Source organism: Rhinatrema bivittatum, chromosome 5, assembly GCF_901001135.1.
Source record: "Rhinatrema bivittatum chromosome 5, aRhiBiv1.1, whole genome shotgun sequence".
Classification (NCBI taxonomy): domain Eukaryota; kingdom Metazoa; phylum Chordata; class Amphibia; order Gymnophiona; family Rhinatrematidae; genus Rhinatrema; species Rhinatrema bivittatum.
In genome coordinates, this window is record NC_042619.1 from 291,012,027 (window position 1) to 291,032,114 (window position 20,088).

The window sequence follows — 20,088 nt, forward strand, 5'->3', positions numbered from 1 at the left end:
CGGTGGCCCTCTGTTCTATTTCAGGTGCCATTCAGGGATCAGGTACTCGCTCCTCGAGGGCCTGCTCTCCCTGCCTCAGTGCCTGTACCATCAACTATCTGGTGGAATTGCATTCATTACAGCTAACACCGAGTGAGTAATGTAACCTTCATCTGTCTCATCCACAGTATCTGCTGTGGAACCTCCTGATGTCATCCATAGGAGAAGGGCTCCCTCTGCCGAAGTCCCTGAGACTACAACTCACCACTGCCACCTGGTGGCTACACCAAGCTGTATAAATAAAGAATTAATTCACGGTGTTTGTGTCTAAGAGTCTATCCCAGTGCTGTGGCTCCTCTCGGGTCTCCTCCCCGGGGGCATGGTCATATCCACAGCACCCAAGGATCCACTAAACACACGTAATAACAACAGTACCATATAGAACAGATGCAGCTTCGTTCCCAAACCTATTGGCTCATCACAGAAGAGAATCTCGAGTTCTTAATAGGGATGTGAATCGTATTTCTGATGATTGAAAATATTGTATGATATTTTCAAAATCGTCAGAAATCGGGGGCTTCCCGAAACCGATAGGAAAACCCCATGAAATTGCTCGTGGGGTTCTCTTATCGTTTTGGGGGAGGGCAGGAAAAATGGCACACAAAAAAAAATCCCTAAACCCACCTCGACCCTTCAAAACATCTCCCTTAGCTTCCCCCACCCTCCCGACCCCCCCAAAAATGTTTTAAATTACCTGGTGGTCCAGTGGTGGTCCCAAGAGTGATCTCCCGCTCTCGGGCCGTCGGCTGCCACTAATAAAAATGGCGCCGATGGCCCTTTGCCCTTACCATGTGACAGGGTATCTGTGCCATTGGCTGGCTCCTGTCACATGGTAGGAGTAATGGATGGCCCGCGCCACTTTTAAAGATGGTGCCGGCCATCCATTACTCCTACCATGTGACAGGGGCCAGCCAATGGCATGGATACCCTGTCATATGGTAAGGGCAAAGGGCCATCGGCGCCATTTTTATTAGTGGCAGCCAATGGCCCGAGAGCGGGAGATCGCTCCCGGGACCACCACTGGACCACCAGGTAATTTAAAACATTTGGGGGGGGGGGGAGAAGCTAAGGGAGATGTTTTGAAGGGTCGGGGTGGGTTTAGGGATTTTTTTGTGTGCCATTTTTTGAAGGGTCGGCGCAGCCGATAAAAAAAAAAACCCGATCGGGCCACACGAAAAATAATTCACGATGTGAATCGGAACCGGAATCGGAACCGATTCCAGTTCCGATTCACATCTCTAGTTCTTAACATGAACTAACACTGCAGAAAGCCTTGAAGAAAAAGTCTGCCAACAGAATTTACACCAAATACACTAGAGAATGGTAATGGACACCATTAAGAGTGCAGACATAAGCGACTCAATAAGCGAGGTCGACACCTCTAAGTATACAACGGGGTCCGTAAGATCACATGGGTCAAGATACTTGAACCATTCTCAACTCAGCTCAGTCATCCTCCAAAAGAAAGCAGAGTCTCGAGCTGTCAAAACACGCATACAGTATGCTGAACAAGCAGCAGCCCTTAAAAGAGAAGGGCTCAAAATAGAAGAACAACAGAAAGCTGCTGCTGCTACAGCTGCTGCTACTACAGCTGCTGCCGAAACGCACAGAAAGGCTGAACTAGATATCACCCTGAACTTGTTGCGGCAGAAAGAAGAAGCAGCGGCCCTTGAAGCCGAAATTAAGGTATTTGATGCAGCTCTGGACCGAGGCGATGGGGGGGGGGGGGGGGGGAGGGACCCACTCAGCTCCATGGAACAGCAGGACATGGCCCAGTGGACGTTTGAGTAAGTCACATCTCACCCTCCAACTCAAGCCAGTGCCAAAACGCCGCCTCCCTCAGAGCAACCCTCGCATCATGGAAGAACAGACTCCTCCTCACAAATGGCTGGCTTGGCCAAAGAAATCGGACCTGAAACACAAAATGCCACAAATACTGAATGCCATGGCAATGATCCACCAGCCCTGAATCACACAGATGCATGGCAGTCAACTCACGCGCCAAGCACACGCCTCATGGAAAACATTTCCATGCAACCAGGGATCCCAGGGTCCCGTGGGGATTGGGAACGAGAAAGAGCTAGGCAACCACACCCAAGAAGGGCTCCAATTGAGTACCCTGTGCCAAAACAGGAGACAATTGATCAACCACGGCCCGTGCCAATGTACAAGAGTGACGTGCACAGTCAAGCACAAAACACCCGCCCATTGAGACCTACTGCCTTTCAGAATGAGTCTTCAGAAAGAGAAGACTTAGCAAGGTACATGACCCACCGAGAATTCATAACTGCAGGGCTCTTTGAGTTCAACGACCACCCTGAGAGTTACAGAGCATGGAAAGCTGGCTTCCAAGATGCTGTGAAGGATATAAGATTAACTCTGAAAGAAGAGATAAACTTGATGGTAAAATGGTTGGGATGTGAATCGGTCAAACACGTGAAAGGATTAAAAAACGTCTACCCATGTGATCCCTCTAAAGCGCTAAAAGAGGTATGGGAGAGACTGGAGCGATATTATGGGGACCCAGTTGCCATAGAGAATGTGTTGTTCAAGAAAATGGAAAACTTTCCAGAAATATCCAGTAGGGATAACCGAAAGTTGCAAGAATTGGGAGATCTCCTCCAAAAGGTGGAGACAGCTAAGGCTGAACTCATTTATCTGACTCTCAACCTTCTGGACACACCAAGAGGCAAGAACACCATCATAAACAAACTGCCACGTGATATACAAGATAAATGGGCATCTCATGGTGCATGGTACAAAGAAGACCACGAAGGGTATCCACCTTTCCACATCTTCACAAAGTTCATACGAGATTTAGCAAAGCATAGGAACGACCCTAGCTTCTCATTCAGTACACATGAAATACACAGAATCAGTCACCGAGTGGGCAAGAAGCCAACCAATAAGCATAGCGGCGGCAGCAAGCCCATCTCTATGCACAAAACGGAGGTGTCATCTGCAGCATCTACATCAGACCAACTTCCCAGTATGGATAGGGCAGAGAATCCAGACCAACAGTGTCCAATACACAAGAAACCTCACCCACTCAGAAAGTGTCAAGGATTCAAAGGGAAGCCTTTGTAAGAGCGCAAAGAACTGTTAAAAAAGTACAGAATTTGTTACCGGTGGTGTTCTTCATTTAACCACATGGCTAAAGACTGTAAAATAGCCATTAAGTGTTCAGAGTGCGGGAGTGACCAACCTGATAGCACCCTGCACCCTGACGGAGCAAAACTTCATCCTTCGGGAACCTCACACCCTAGTTCAAACCACAGCGGGGAGGAAAGGGCAGAACAAATGCCAGAACCTGAAGTGATCCCCAAATGCACACAAGTGTGTGGGAGAAATGGCAACGGGAAATCCTGCACAAAAATATGCTTGGCTAGAGTGTATCACAAAGAGCAACCTGAGAAGGCAGTCAAAATGTACGTCATCATAGATAAGCAGAGCAACAGATCCCTGGCAAGGCCAGAATTCTTTGACTTGTTTGATATCCATGACCACTACTCTCCGTACAACCTCACAAACCTGCTCAGGGTTATCCGAGTGACAGGGAGGAGAGCAAGTGGATATGTAATAGAGACGATAGATGGCAGCAACAAGTCAAACTTGCCCACGCTCATCAAGTGCGATCAGATGCCTGACAACAGAGATGAGATTCCTACACCAGAAGCCGCTTGGTACCATTCTCATCTAAAGTCCATAATGCATCAGTTCCCACCACTAGATCCGGAAGCAGAAATCCTGCTGTTATTGGACAGAGACACACCAGCACTGATCAAGGTCATGGAGATATGTGATGGGCCACCAACCGCTCCCTATGCTTACCGACTCACCTTGGGATGGGTAATAGTCGGTGATGTCTGCTTGAATCAAACAAGGAGACCAAGCGTTCATGCATATGCTACAAGTGTCTTAGAGAATGGGCATCCTACTCTATTTGAACCATGTCCTAACCATTTAAGCACCAAGGAGATCTTAAGCTGCGAGGAACTGAATCTCAATTCAGCTACCAATCAGATCACCTCCCCATCAGATATAGAAGAACATCTAGGGGACTCAGTGTTTCAAGTCACCAAGGATGATGACAAACCTACTCTCTCTGTAGAAGACAGATAATTCTTAAGAATTTTGAATAAAGAGTAGAGATGTGAATCGTGTCCTCGATCGTCTTAACGATCGATTTCGGCTGGGAGGGGGAGGGAATCGTATTGTTGCCGTTTGGGTGTGTAAAGTATCGTGAAAATAGTTAAAATCGTGAGCTGGCACACTAAAACCCCCTAAAACCCACCCCCGACCCTTTAAATTAAATCCCCCACCCTCCCGAACCCCCCCAAATGCCTTAAATTACCTGGGGGTCCAGCGGCACACTAAAACACGGCACACTAAAACACGGCACACTAAAACCCCCTAAAACCCACCCCGACCCTTTAAATTAAATCCCCCACCCTCCTGAACCCCCCCCCAAATGCCTTAAATTACCTGGGGGTCCGTAGCCTTAAATTACCTCCGTAGCAGCGGTCCGTAGCTAAATCGGGGGAAGGGGGAGAGCAGGAAAAGCGGCACACTAAATCGTGTAGTCTTCAGCCGGCGCCATTTTGCAAAATGGCCGCCGCAAAATGGCGGCGGCCATAGACCAAAACGATTCAACGCAGGAGGTCGTTCCGGACCCCCGCTGGACTTTTGGCAAGTCTTGTGGGGGTCAGGAGGCCCCCCCAAGCTGGCCAAAAGTTCCTGGGGGTCCAGCGGCGCCGGCAGGAGATCGACTGCAGGAGGTCGTTCAGCGGGCGACGGTCACACGTATGACATAGTGAGGGCAAAGGTAGCGCCGGCGCCATTTTGAAGATTGGCAATACGGCCCGCGTGCAGGAGATCGTTCCCGGACCCCCAGGGACTTTTGCCCAGCTTGGGGGGCCTCCTGACCCCACAAGACTTGCCAAAAATCCAGCGGGGGTCCGGGAGCGACCTCCTGCACGCGGGCCGTCAAAGGTAGCGCCGGCGCCATTTTGGTTCCTGGCTCCTGACGTCACGCGTGCAGGAGATCGTTCCCGGACCCCCGCTGGACCCCCAGGGACTTTTGGCCAGCTTGGGGGGGCCTCCTGACCCCCACAAGACTTGCCAAAAATCCAGCGGGGGTCCGGGAGCGACCTCCTGCACGCGTGACGTCAGGAGCCAGGAACCAAAATGGCGCCGGCGCTACCTTTGCCCTGTCACATGATAAGGGCAAAGGGCCACCGGCGCCATTTCTCAATGCAGTCGTGGCCAGAGAGTGGGAGATCGCGTCCAGGACCCCCCCACTGGACCCCAGGTAATTTAAAACATTTTGGGGGGGGGGGGGTCGGGAGGGTGGGGGATTTGTTTGAAAGGGTCGGGGTGGGTTTTAGGGTTGTTTTGGTGTGCCGGTTTTCCCGCCCTCCTCCGATTTACAATTTTTAACGATTTTTAAAAAATAAAAAACACAACGATCAGATTTCCCTCCCCCCCCAGCCAAAATCGATCGTTAAGACGATCGATCACACGATTCACACCTCTAGTACCCAATTCATCCGTTTGAAGCTGCCATCATCGCGACTGGCCCCACGATTCATCGAGCCGTTTCCCATCATCCGGCAGGTGGGTGCTGTTTCATATCAACTTCGCCCCCCTCCGTCTCTCAAGATATACAACATGTTCCACATCTCCCTCTTAAAACCTCTGGTATTGTCATGGCCCTCCAGCACGCCTCCGACTCCTCAACCTGTCGCCTCTGAAGATGACCTCACCTACCAGGTCCAGGAGGTGTTAGATGTGAGAAAACATCACAAGAAATGGGAGTATCTGTTGTCATGGGAGGGCTTCGGTCCTGAAGAGAACTCGTGGGAGCCCATGGCTAACATCCTGGATCGGAGTCTATTGGACCAGTTCCACAGAGACCACCCTTCTAAGCCCAGGCCTCCAGGAAGGCGCCCTAAAGAGGGGGTTACTGTTGTGTCCCACACCCGTGGACGGCCACGGGCATGGCCCCCTACTTCCACTGCAGCGGTGACCCGCCGCGGCAACCCCTGAAACGCTCCCCGGGGCCGGTGGCCATCACCCCGGGGATGGTCTGCACTCTGGTCGCCCGCCGGGGAGCCGTCCCTGCTCCTCCCTCGTTGCACTCTGCTGACTTTCCTCCTCGGAGGAAATCCAAGATGGCCACCACCATCTTTAGACGCGAGGCCACGCCCCCCTGCTGGATTTAGAGGGACCTGATCCCTTCAATGATACCTGCTTCCATTTATCCAGAGCAGAGGAAGTATTTAAGGAGGCTTCCTCTGCTCATTCCTTGACTTGGCAACGTCTCCTGTGAGCTTTGTCCAGTCTGCTTGCTTCGGTGAATTCCTCGAGCTTGGCTTCTGGTTCCTGCTTCGTCTTCCTGGTTCCTGACTTCGGATTGGCTTACAGTGATTCTCTGGTTCCTGACTTCGGATTGGCTTACGGTGATTCTCTGGTTCCTGACTTCAGATTGGCAAGTGGTGATTCTCTGGCGTACGACTTCAGACTGGTGAGCGACGACCCTCTGGCACTCGACCTAGGACCTCTTCAAGACTACCGTCTCCAAGGGCCCACCTAAGTGGGGGACCGCGGGCTTCCAGGGTGAAACTCCATTTGGCCCTTGCACCGTTACCCTGACCTCCCTAGGTCCACCTAAGTCCCAGCGGTCGGGTCCCTACGGGCTCCTCCCGGGGGGACCGCAGACCACCAGTGGTGAAGACACAGTGCCTCATCTCGTCTCTTCGTCGCCTCCATGTTTGCCTCAGCCTCTAGTGCCAAGGGTCAGCTGTCCTGCCTCCTGTTCTACCTCGCCACCCGATGAGAGAGCCTACGGACCCTCCGAAAGGTATACCACCCTCTCATTGGCCAAGGGTCCACAAGCCTGAGCATAACATCCAGAACACAAGGGAATATTAACTGCTAGTGAGGAGGCATGTGTGTGTCAGCAAGCTAGCAAGAAAACCTACTTTATTTAGATTAATGCTACTCTGGTTTTGAAGCGGTCCTCTGACTTGGGATTGAAAGACAGGGAAATGCTTTAAAGAAACTGAAATTAGAATATAAGAGAGTGTGACAGGTCCACAATCCGCACAATCAGAAGTTAACCAAAGAAAAGACAGCCCCAGTGAGGCCAGCCCAAATTACATATAGTATAGCAGTGAAACTCCTAGGGGAGAAGGCAAGAGAATCACTTTGAAAATGAAAGGGCTCTGGGGATGTATTTCAATATGTGGTAAGGCTGGACTCCAAGCCCTGCCCCAAAAGAGTGATTCAGAAAGCGTGATGAGCAGCTGATGAGAAATGGAGTCCTGAAACCCAGGGAGCAGATCTCCTGCAGGTGCAGGCTAAGGAAGAGGGTAAGATGCCCCTGGAAGGGTGAGTTTAAACAGATGAACCAAGCAGATCCAGTTTACCATTATTAGGAACGGAACCGTTGGAGAAAGCACAGCAAACTGTTTTGACGCACTTTGGCTTTTGTTGTATAGTTTGTTTATATAAGAACACTCATTTTAAGAGACTGATGAGAATAAAACCCCCATTCTCATTTGGAAAACAAACCCAGCGTCTGCTATGCTGTGGTTACCTTGTAGGGTTACCAATCAGCTAGTGGTTTTCATTAAGGGAGGATGGTGGCCAGTAGAGCCTTTAAATCTGCAACAGTCTGCCTACTGCTGGCCTCCACCTTGACAAAGGTTCATCTCTGCATCATTGCAAGCTGCCCTAGAACCCCTCTGAGACTCTCTTCCCCAGGGAGGCGAGGCTGCTTCTAGGCTGGAAGCAGCAGGAACAAACAATGAAAATATAACCTTTCTGCCATAAGAAAAGTGCATGGGAGGAGGAGACTGAAAAGGGAGAAAAATTGATTAGGGGCTGTGGAGGAAAAGGAGAAATGGGAGAGGGTATCGGGGGGGGGGGGGTTAAAAGATGGAAATCCTGTACTCAGTAGGAGGAACCTTTTGAGGAGCAATGAGGAGCCTCCACTGTACAAAGAGCCTCCAATGTGGAGGCTCTTTGTGGAGCAATAGGAACTAAGAGACTGGTTTCTTATGGAACCAGTCTCTTAGTTCATATTGCTCTTCAGTAGGCACATTAATAAAAAGGGCATTTTAACCAATTAACCCAGCAGATATGATCTAGAGGCCATGGAGCCACCTAAAGACTGCTTTTACAGAGTGACTTTTATGAACATAGGATCACTTAAAAAAGGCTATAAGCATAGTGTGAAGATGCTCCATCAGCAACCCACAGATCCCAAGCCCACCTGGTAATCAAAAAACTTGAAGGGAATAAGGAAGGGTTACCTTCAGAGTTCCACAGTCACATTCTTCTCCTGTCTCAACAATGCTGTTTCCACATATGGGCCTTGTTTTTATTTCTCCTGGGGATGGTACATTCCTGATGCACGCCAGACTTTTATATGAGATAAAATTCTTAACATCCCGAAGACTGCAATTACTGAATTCTCCTGGGATATTGCTGATGTAGAGACAACAAATACACAGTATAGGTAAGGCTGGACATGCATTTGGTTGAAAATCTCAGAACTTGTTTTCAAATCATACTACTGATTAATGAAGAGTTAGATTGCACAAATAATGTCGAGGAGTGAGCCAATCAAAACCTGCTACTGTCCTTAGATTCTAGACTGGGTCTTCTATCCCCTTATCCAGTGTACTCTGGACCAGAAGAAATTACGACGGGAATTAAAAAAAACAAACAAAAAACCTACCCTTCTCCCATCCCATCATAGCATGGGAGGATGGCAACACTGAAAACGCATATTAATTTAGACTTTCCGTGACAAGTTTTAGCTGGGTTAGGTAAGGCGCAGGAAAGTGGAAGCTTGTCCAGGCTGAGATGAATATGCCACGGGGAAAACAGAATTTTAATTCTCTTCTGGAAATTGTTCCTAAGTGCTTCCCCCTAGACTATGTCACAGCCAGAACTTAAAATTAATGGGGAGTTACTTATCCTTCAGGAAACAATTTAAAGCTTGGCTGTTTTCTTCAGCCTTTGGTTAATATATTTTCCAGCTCTCTCGAATGATCTCTTTCTATTGCTTGTTTTATGATGTCATGATTTTAATTTGGATGTTTGCCATTGTTCTATGTGGGTTTGGATGGGTACTTTTTGACTGTATTGTACTATATTTTAATCTTTCTACTGAAATCTGCTCAGAGCCATTATGGAGGGATGGGGACAGAGCAGGCAAATAAATGTAATAACAAATAATATCAATACAAAACTATTAATTATCTAGAAAACCTGCAACATGAATTCAATTAATTCCTGGAGTTACTGCTACTTTTTCTTATCTTTAACCAAAGCTAGATGTGGAGATAATGTTGGCATAAAGGTTTTAAAGAACTACAAGATGCTGTTTGTGCCAGACCTTATTATTGGTGTCATGATGCAAGGGCTTGATGTGCAGGAGCAAGACGCGTTGTCATGGTTCATCCCAAAACTGTGTCCCAGCTCATGTGCCATGGTTGCTCCAACTTTCATTGCATTTGCATCAAAATCCTACCGTAACAAGAGGGATAAGTGAATTCCAGACCAGACCCCCTGAGATCAATATTAGGACCTCAGGAACTCACACAGAAAAGAGATTCTGTTCTAGAACCTTGTTCTGCATATCCACAGTTATTTCCTCCCCTCCTCAGAAGAAGCATAGACTGATACACTACATAGCAAACATGTACTGTCCTCATATCATAGGGGTGGCCAATTCTGGTCTCAAGAGTCACAAACAGGCCTGTTTTTCATGATATCCGCAATGAACATGTATGAGATAAATCTGCATACAATGGAGGGAGTGGATGCAAATCTAGCTGATGCATATTCATTATGGATATCCTGAAAACCTGGCTTGTTTGTGGCTGGCTCTCCAGGACTGGAGATGGCTACGCCTGTCATATAGCATCAATTCAACAGCTAAATATATACCCAGCTGATTGGTACCAAATCAAACCTATCTTCATTTCTACTTTGCTCATGAGAATTTTCAGCTATTTATGATCCAGGCTTCAGGTAATCAAATGTGCTTTGTTATACTCACCACTTTAGAAACATGTTTATAAAAAAGATAATTGAATTATGAATGGATGCGAAAAGATGTGCAAATGGATAGTGGCCAGGGTTGAAGCTTCATGATTGGTGCTGCTGCTAAGTCAACCCCTTTTTGTATCCATTATCATGTGTACAACATGGGGCAGATTTTTAAAAAACTACGCCCGCGCGTACTTTTGTTTGCGCGACTGGCACAAACAAAAGTACGCCGGATTTTAATAGATACGCGCGTAGGCGTGCATATCTTTTAAAATCCGGGGTCAGCGCGCACAAGTCTGCGCAAAATCGGCAGCCTGTGCGCGCCGAGCCGCGCAGCCTGCCTCTGTTCCCTCCGAGGCCGCTCTGAAATTGGAGCAGCCTCGGAAGGAACTTTCCTTCCACCCCTCCGCACCTTCCCCTCCCTAACCCACCCCCCCAGCCCTATCTAAACCCCCCCCCCCTACCTTTGTTCAAAAAGTTACGCCTGCGCGAGGTCGGCGCGCGCAAGGCTGCGCAAAATCGGCAGCCTGAGCGTGACGAGCCATGCAGCCTGTCTCCGTTCCCTCCGAGGCCACAGCTGTAAGGACTGAGGACACCTCCTTTTGGAGTAGGCCCTGCAGGGACTTTACCCCTCAAGGGGAAAGGCCTGAGGCATATGGCAGATGAAATTTAATGTGGACAAGTGCAAGGTGTTGCATATAGGGAAAAATAACCCTTGCTGTAGTTACACGATGTTAGGTTCCATATTAGGAGCTACCACCCAGGAAAAAGATCTAGGCATCATAGTGGATAATACTTTAAAATCGTCGGCTCAGTGTGCTGCAGCAGTCAAAAAAGCAAATAGAATGTTAGGAATTATTAGGAAGGGAATGGTTAATAGAACGGAAAATGTCATAATGCCTCTATATCGCTCCATGGTGAGACCACACCTTGAATACTGTGTACAATTCTGGTCGCTGCATCTCAAAAAAATATAGTTGCGATGGAGAAGGTACAGAGAAGGGCAACCAAAATGATAAAGGGGATGGAACAGCTCCCGTATGAGGAAAGGCTGAAGAGGTTAGGGCAGTTCAGCTTGGAGAAGAGACGGCTGAGGGGGGATATGATAGAGGTCCTTAAGATCATGAGAGGTCTTGAACGAGTAGATGTGACTCGGTTATTTTCACTTTCGAATAACAGAAGGACTAGGGGGCATTCCATGAAGTTAGCAAGTAGCACATTTAAGACTAATCGGAGAAAATTCTTTTTCACTCAATGCACAATAAAGCCCTGGAATTTGTTGCCAGAGGATGTGGTTAGTGCAGTTAGTGTAGCTGGGTTCAAAAAAGGTTTGGATAAGTTCTTGGAGGAGAAGTCCATTAATGGCTATTAATCAATATTACTTAGGGAATAGCCACTGCTATTAATTGTATCAGTAGCATGGGATCTTCTTAGTGTTTGGGTAATTGCCAGGTTCTTGTGGCCTGGTTTTGGCCTCTGTTGGAAATAGGATGCTGGGCTTGATGGACCCTTGGTCTGACCCAGCATGGCAATTTCTTATGTTCTTATGTTCTTAGGTGACTCCTGGTGTTACGGTCCTGCCCGCGAGGAGCGCGGGCAGGCCCTCACCTCTTCGCAGCCAGCCGGGCCGCTGACGTTGACGCCGCTGCGGCGGTCCCCCGCTGCAGTCCGGGCTCCTCCCTGGCTGCCTTCTGCTGCTGGCAGCGGGGCCGATCCCCCGCGAGCTTCCCTCGCGGTCAGGATCCCCGTTGCAGCTCCGCAGGTCCCCAGCGTGTCACCGACGATCCTGGGGTCCTCTGCCGGCAGGGAGGGTGTCCCTGCCGGTGCCTGCAGCTCTTCCTGTCTGCCTGCAGCCAGCTCACCGTTTCTGCTTCAGTTGTCGTGGCCGGGAGCCGTCCCAGCAGCCTGCCATTTCTCCAGCTGCAGGGCAGGGCTGCCCCGACGTTCCTCTGTTTCTCCACGGCTCCTCCATGTGGCTGGGAGCGCCACCAACAACCCAGCTCTCTCCAGCTTCCTAGGGCGCGAGCGCACGCCTCCCGTCTGTTCTTCAAGGGCCAGCCAGGTGTGGCCCCTGCTGGCTCCTCCCTGGGCGTTGTCCACCTCAGCTCTTCAAAAGGATTCCGCGTCCAGTCTGTCATTGCCTTCGCAAGGAGTTGGTCACTCCTGAGATCCTTGTTCCAGGATCTGCCTTGTTTTCCAGCCTTCTGCAAGGTCAAGTGTTCCATGTTTTCCGTTGAAGCTTCTTGTCCAGTTGTTCCAGTCCTGATGTCTTCAGTGTTCCAGTCCTGATATTCGCTTGTTCCTGTTCCTGCCTTGAGGTCCGATCCCTATCCGGTATCCATGATCCAGTCCAGATATTACAAGCCTTGTACCTTGATCCTGAAACCCGCCTGAAAGCTAAGTACCTTGCCTTGAATCTTCTGAAAGCTAGCACCTTGATCCTGTGTCCTCCAATGTCCTGGTACCTCGCGGCAAGCCACGCTGTGGTCCGTGACCAGCCCTCGGAGCGGGCTGATTAGGGCCATCTGTGATGCAAGCCATATACCTCGTTTCTAAGTCCCTGAGAAATCCTTGTTCCTGATCCTGTTACCTTGATGTCGGTGCCAGATCCAGTTCCTGATCCAGTCCTACTTGTGCTGCCCTTCGTCTCTGTCTGGCTCCCGAGCCTTCTGGCCTGTTGGGCCCTGGAGTGGCCAACAGGTGGGATTCGTCCCTGCGCTTTGGAGCTTCTGCCCTGCCAGCCGTTGGGGCTTCGGATGTCAGTATCCCAGCATCGGAGTTCGCGTCGCCTGGTTCTCTCCTGCATTATCCCGTTCTCTGCGTGGTCCGTGACCTGCCCTCCAAGGCAGTGTCGGGGACGCGTGGGACAGGGTGGCTCGTGTCTCAGTCCCAGGAGTGGTCTGTGCCGGGTACCCTGAGGGACTGTGCTCAAGTCTTCCTTCAGTCCTTGTTCCTGAGTCTACAGCTGCACCTTCATTATCTCGCTTCTGAACCTACCTCAGTATCTTCAGTACCTCGCTTCTGAATCTACCTCTGCATCTACAGTACCTTGCTTCTGAACCTACCTCTGCATCTACAGTTCCTCGCTTCTGAACCTACCTCTGCATCTACAGTTCCTCGCTTCAGAACCTACCTCTGCATCTACAGTATCTTGCTTCTGAACCTACCTCTGCATCTACAGTACCTCGCTTCTGAACCTACCTCTGCATCTACAGTATCTCGCTTCTGAACCTACCTCTGCATCTACAGTATCTCGCTTCAGAACCTACCTCTGCATCTACAGTATCTTGCTTCTGAACCTACCTCTGCATCTACAGTACCTCGCTTCTGAACCTACCTCTGCATCTACAGTATCTCGCTTCAGAACCTACCTCTGCATCTACAGTATCTCGTTTCTGAACCTACCTCTGCATCTACAGTACCTTGCTTCTGAATCTACCTCTGCGTCTACAGTACCTCGCTTCTGAATCTACCTCAGCATCTTCAGTACCTCACCTCTGAATCGACCTCTAGTACCTTGCTCCTGAGTCTACGTCAGCACGTCCAGTACCTTGCTTCTGAGTCTACGTCAGCACGTCCAGTACCTTGCTTCTGAGTCTACGTCTGCACTCCCAGTACACTGCTTCTGAGTCTACGTCTACACTTCCAGTACCCTGCTTCTGAGTCTCGTCTGAATCTATGTTCCAGTCTTCGCTGCCCTGGCCTCTGTCCGGCCTGCCGCTTCATGCGGCAGGCCGGACAGGTCCGAAAGGGCTGGGAACGGTCGGAGGACTGTTCACAAGACCAACATTGCGTTGTTGGGTCTTCCGAAGCGTGCAGGTCCGGAGGAGAGCCTGTTGCCTGGTCATCACTCCAGTCTTGCTTCCGTCCTACCCATGCTCGGGCATGCCACGCCTCCCACGGCCCTCTTCGGAATCCTCTGGGGTCAAGCCGCGGCCCAAGGACACACCTCACTTGGGAAGTGGGATCGCTCTCCGAGCGGCTCCACAACACCTGGCTTGGATATGAAAGGGAGGACTTGGAGAAGAATTTGGTACCACAGTTGGTAGGGAATCAAAGGAAGGCGATGTCTTTCAGGAAAATGGAGTATGGAGGATGCCAGGGATGTCCTTAACACTATGTGGATATAGAGAAATGATGCCTTGTAGCTTATGTTGTGAGTACTTAAGCTAGAAGAGCACTGATATTTATGTGTGCAGGGGAGGTTGATAGATCTTACCAAGAGTGAGGTGAGATATTGTTGACCTGGGATGTTGTGAAAAATACAGAAATGTGAACATACAGTATTTCTGATAGAGTAGGATGAAGGAATAGATGTAGAGTGAAGTAAGCAATTTGGAAGATTTTTTGGAGCTGGAAATAACTTGCTGATCACTGCTTATTTGATTTTTGGAAAGCTGTATCTTGGCTGGGAAAGCCTCTGAACTCTGATAAATTCAGGAATTCCTCATTACCTTCTGTCATCTTGTACATAGTTACTGACCCATAAGCCCAGAAATATGTTACAAGGTAAAGCTACGCATATTTTATAATACACACAGTTGTTTGAAAGTTTTCTCCCTATGTTTTGAATTATATCTTGGTGTGGATCTTGACTGAAGAGCACTGTGACGTCCAGCAACCAATTTAGAGGAGGGAACAGGGTTCGCAGAGGGGAAACCCCCAGTAGTTTGGTTTCCTATTCAGTTCAGGAGAAGAATATATGTCCCTCTGGCTCTAGACCAGGTCTACTACACCATCTGCTTGACCCAATTAGCTAAACCCGAAAGACTGGAGAGACTGGCGCTTGACTCCCACAGATGTCACACCCTCTCAACATTTTATGTGACCAAACAGTTACTACTGGTTTGGGGGATAATTTTGTAGTAGTTCTCCTAAATTTGAAATCAAATATGTGCATAAGTTACACCAATTTTCAATGCAAATTTATATATGTAAGCTTTCTTTGAATATTATACCACCAAAACTACCCACAGGTCCACCTGTTAAATTGTGTGCAGATTTCTTTCAAGAAAATATACCTGCATATTTTTTTGAAAATGCTAATGTATGCATCTAAATGCAAATTCTTCCCCAACCCCCTCCCCTGGACCATCTCTGCTCAGTATGAGTAAACATTCATACGTGACTATTCACCCCATATAGAGAAGGTCAGGCTGTAAAAGTTAATTACCATGGGTAATGTAGTTTTTACCCTTGGAAATTCCTTTGAAAATTACCCTCATAGTGGTTACTGTGTTAATTCATTTGAATAAGTAGAAAGGAAAGTCAGCCTGATGATGGGAGTATAGCTCTCAAAAGCCAGACACAGATATATTGAGTTAGTCCAATAGAAAGGTTTCTCCCACAGTTTGTTTGAACCTCATTTCTATACAATTCACAATTATATGCGATTAATAAAAAGTCTAAGAATGGTATGTAATTTCTGTTTTGTATGCCCTGATTTAAAAAAAAAAAAAAAAAGGCTAGGAAAGATAGGTAATTTCTTTTAGTGTCTTTCTTTCTTTCTTACTCACTCACCCCAGCTCCCACTCATCCCTAAACTCGTTCTTAGATCTATAAACTCTTATTCCATATAAGAGGACAAGAGACATTTTCACATCAAAAATTAATCAAGGATTTATCTAAAACAAGGGAGTGACCTAGCCCTTATCAATTAAGATTAATTGTCCCCTTTCAGGTCATTGCCAAATTGACTTTAAGTATACCACATACATTTAAAGGACTCCGATTTACACATCCCTTCTCCCATAACACCCTAAATTAACTAAGAGCTTAACAATATTAAGATGCAGAGAGCAGTCCAGCAGCAAGATGGGGGCCTTCTAGACTTTTGCAGCGAATACCACATGTATGATTATCTACCATTTGGTGAGAGATTGTATGTATGCACTGGTGCAGTTTGTGGCGGTCAGAGAATGAGTCCAATCTCTGGAGGCTAGACTGACAGACCTGGAAGAGCTATAGCAGACAAAGAGGTATATAGAGGAGAGCTTCAGGGACATAGTACCAACTCCAGTCAGGCAGCCCCGTGCTGCTTGGAGGAGAAAGATTAATTGGTTGGACAGCATCACTCTGGTGTAGCAGGAAGTGATCCTGTAGCAAGAATCTGCTCTCCAGGTGATGCATTATCCTCTCGCATCAAGGATTAGTCTCCAAGGGTTAGTGCCCAAGATGAAAAGGTTAGTTCGGTCATTATGGTTGGTGATTCAATTATTAGGAATGTGGCTAGCAGGGTGGCAGGTGGACATGATGATCACTTGGTAATTTGCCTGCCTGGTGCAAAGGTGGCAGACCTCAGGTATCACCTAGATAGGAGTTTAGACAGTGCTGGCTTCATGATACATGAGGGCATCAACTACATAGGAAGATGCTGGAGGGAGGCTCTGGAGGCCAAATGTAGGTTCTTAGATAGAAAGTTGAAATCGAGAACCTCCAGGGTAGCATTCTCTGAAATGCTCCCTGTTCCATGCACAGGACCCCAGAGACAGGCAGAACAGCATGAATGAGACAATGGTACAAGGAAGAGGGTTTCAGTTTTGTAAGGAACTGGGGAACATTTTGGGAAAGGGGAGCCAAGGGATGTGCCTAGGGGAGCCTAGGGATGTGAATCGTTTTTGAACGATTAAAATTATCGTCAGATAATTTTTAAATCGTTCTAAATCATTAGAGTGCACGATACAATACAAATGCCCCCGATTTATTGTCAGGGGCATTTGTATTGTATCGTTAAATAGGGCACGGGAATTATTTGGGGGATGGCGGGAAAACCGGCACACCAAAACAACCCCTAAACCCACCCCGACCCTTTAAAACCAATTCCTTACCCTCCCCCACCCTCCTGAACCCCCCCAAAATGTTGTTACCTGGTGGTCCAGTGGGGGGGGGTGTCCCGGCGCGATCTTCCGCTTTCAGGCCATCGGCGCCATTTTGGCTGCCACTAATTAAAATGGCGCCGATGGCCCGATAAAAAAAAACCCACCTGACCCTTTAAATCGACCCCCCCCCCCTCCCGACCCCCCCAAAACCTTTTAAAATTACCTGGTGGTCCAGGGGGGCCTCAGGGGGAGATCCAGGGGGGCCTTGGGGGGCCTCGGGGAGAGATCCAGGGGGGCCTCGGGGAAAGATTTCCCGTTCCCAGGCATCAGCTGTTCTAAAAAAAAAATGGCGCCAATGCCCCTTTGCCCTTACCATGTGACAGGGTATCCGTGCCATTGGCCGGCCCCTGTCACATGGTAGGAGCACTGGATGGCCGGCGCCATCTTTAAAGATGGCGCCGGCCATCTTTACTCATCTTTACTCATCAGCCCCCCCCCCCCAGCCGAAACTGATCGTTAAGACGATCTGGCACACGATTCACATCTCTAATGGGCTCTACTTTAAGCAGGGTAGAACCAGGCTGCTGACACAAATCTTGAAAAAGAAGATAAGGCAGCTTTTAAACTAGAACATTGTGGAAAGCCAATAATTGCTCAGCAGCATAGGTTTAGAGAGAGGTAACTTCAAAGGATACTAAAATAACAGAGGAGTTAGGGTATCCTGATAGAGAGGTTCCAAAAAAAGCAAAAATAGTCTATGTGCCTATAAATAAAAATAAAACACCTGAGTTAAAAGATTCCAAATTACCCCTATCAACCAGTAAGCAGATTGTTAATAGAAACAAAAACACACTTTGAAATGCCTGTATGTTAATGCCAGAAGTCTAAAACGTAATGAAGAAGTAGACATAATTGGCATCTCAGAGACCTTGTAGATGGAGGATGACCAATGGGACACTGTGATACCAGGGTATAAATTATATTGTATTGATAGGGTGGATCAGATTGGTGGGGGGGGGGGGGGGGGGCATAGAGTCCAACAGGATAAAGATTCTACAGGACACTAAATGCAAGTAGAATCTCTATGGGTGGAAATTCCATATGTGATGGGGAAGAGTATAGAGGTGGGGGTATTCTACAATCTACCTGGCTAAAATGAAACAAAATGCTAATAGAGATTAGGGAAGCTAACAAATTTGGCAACATAGTAATAATAGAAGATTTCAATTACACCAATACTGACTGGGTAAATGTAACATCAGAACATGATAGGGAGGTAAAGTTTCTAGATGAAATAAATGACTGCTTCATGGAACAGTCTGGGAACTGATAAAATGGGGAGCCCTTTTAGGTATAAACTGGCACGAGGGGTAACAGTGGTAGGGCCACTTGGCGATAAAATTTAACTTGATGACATAGGGATAGTAACAAAGGGGCGCAGGGGTACACATTGACATGCGTGCGTCAGCATGCACTCAGTGATGTGGAAGTTTTATAATATACGCGCACCTTTGTGTGCATGTTAAAAAATAGCCTTGGCGCGCATATATGTATACCTAATTTTGCAAGTAGATGCACCCAACTGCACAAATTGGGTTTTGGATACATAAGTCAGGGAATTTTATAACAGATGCATGTCCACACCAAGACCAGTTTCACCAATTTGTCCATCAGTTTGCCCAGTGTAGGTCCCCCAACCCCCCTGGTTCAATAGCCTGCACTCTCCCCAGTTATCCCAGACCCTTTAAACCACTCAGGACTTGCTTTTTTTGTTTTTTACACTTATACCTCTTTCATAGCAGAAGTAAAGTTATGCAGTATTAGACTTGGGCATGTGACCAGACGCATACATATTTGCATGCATATCTCTTGGCCCTGCCCACACCATTCAAACACCTTGCTCCTTTTTGATTCTGCGTGATATGTGCGTGTAGGAGATGCACGCACATGTAGATGGCTTTTAAAATATGGCAGGCATGTGTAAGCCCTACATGTGCGTGCATCTCCTGATTTTGGCCCGCACTGGGCTTTTAAAATTCACCTTTAAATAAATCTACAATTCTAGCAATAAACTTTCAAAACGGAGACTTTGATAAAATGAGGAAAATAGAAAAAAGTGCAGCTACAAAGGTTAAAAGTTTATATAAGGTATGATCATTATTTAAAAATACCATTTTGGAAGCCCAGTCCAGATGTATTCCATGCATTATAAAAAGTGGAAGGAAGGCCAAATGACTGCTGACTTGGTTAAAAGGTGAGGTGAAAGAGGCTATTTTAGCCAAAAGAGCTTCTTTCAAAAATTGGATAAAGGATCCATCTGATGGAAATAGGAAAAAACATAAGCATTGGCAAAATAGATGTAAAACACTGATAAGGCAGGTCAAATGAGAATTTGAAAAGAAGCTGTCCATAGAGGCAAAAACTCATAGTAAAAACAGTTTTACTTGGGTGTTCTTTGTGTGCAAAACTCTTTGCTGCATTAGGAGTAAAGTTTGTGCAAAACAAATGCATACAGCTGTGGGTAAAACTGTGCTTATTGCTCATTCCCCTTGCATGATGCTAATGAAGGCATTACTCTCACTGTAGAGAGATGTGTAGGTTTAACCCGTGATTTGTTAACACCCAGAATTTAACTCCTGGCCAGAGATCAAGTTCTTGTTAATCTGTGGGGTTGAACCTGGAGTTCATGCTATCGGGGTTCTGCACTCGAGATTTATGCGCAGAAAACCTGATTTGTGCACAATTCAGATTTTCTGCAAATAAATCGTGTTTTATATGCAGAAAACAAGATTTATCGACAGAAAGTATGCTTTGTGCATATATTGTTTTTTTATATGCAGAAAACAGGATTTGTGCTCAGAAAACTCAATTTCTGCAGAAAGCATAATGTCTGCACATCAATCACTACTCCTTCCTGAGTTAAAAAGTGCGCTCAGCCTAGGCAAAAGAACGATTGCACATTTTAACTCAGGTTTGTGCACACATTTTCATGTCAGTGCACTTTTTAAACTCTTGATTCATTAGCATGCTATTCGCTAACTGCGTCGGAGTTAAAATAATTTTGAGTACACACACACGTGAAGAAACTGGCTAATGCTCCTCTTACTGCAGCGGGCCCTCAGGGTGCTAGAATGAATTAGATAAGAGACAGATGGAGCAAGAGTGA

At 47.5% G+C, this 20,088-nt stretch overlaps 1 protein-coding gene across 1 annotated transcript in view; it reads right to left on the reverse strand.

The window, feature by feature from the left end:
- The window catches only part of LOC115092794 (disintegrin and metalloproteinase domain-containing protein 28-like), a 141,905-nt gene that overhangs the window by 67,881 nt on the left and 53,936 nt on the right, over positions 1-20,088 (reverse strand). The window contains exons 11-12 of the mRNA XM_029604113.1: positions 9,449-9,579; positions 8,358-8,532 (exon numbers count right to left, since the gene is read on the reverse strand). Coding sequence (XP_029459973.1) covers positions 8,358-8,532; positions 9,449-9,579 — 306 coding nt within the window. The remainder of the gene's footprint in view (positions 1-8,357; positions 8,533-9,448; positions 9,580-20,088) is intronic.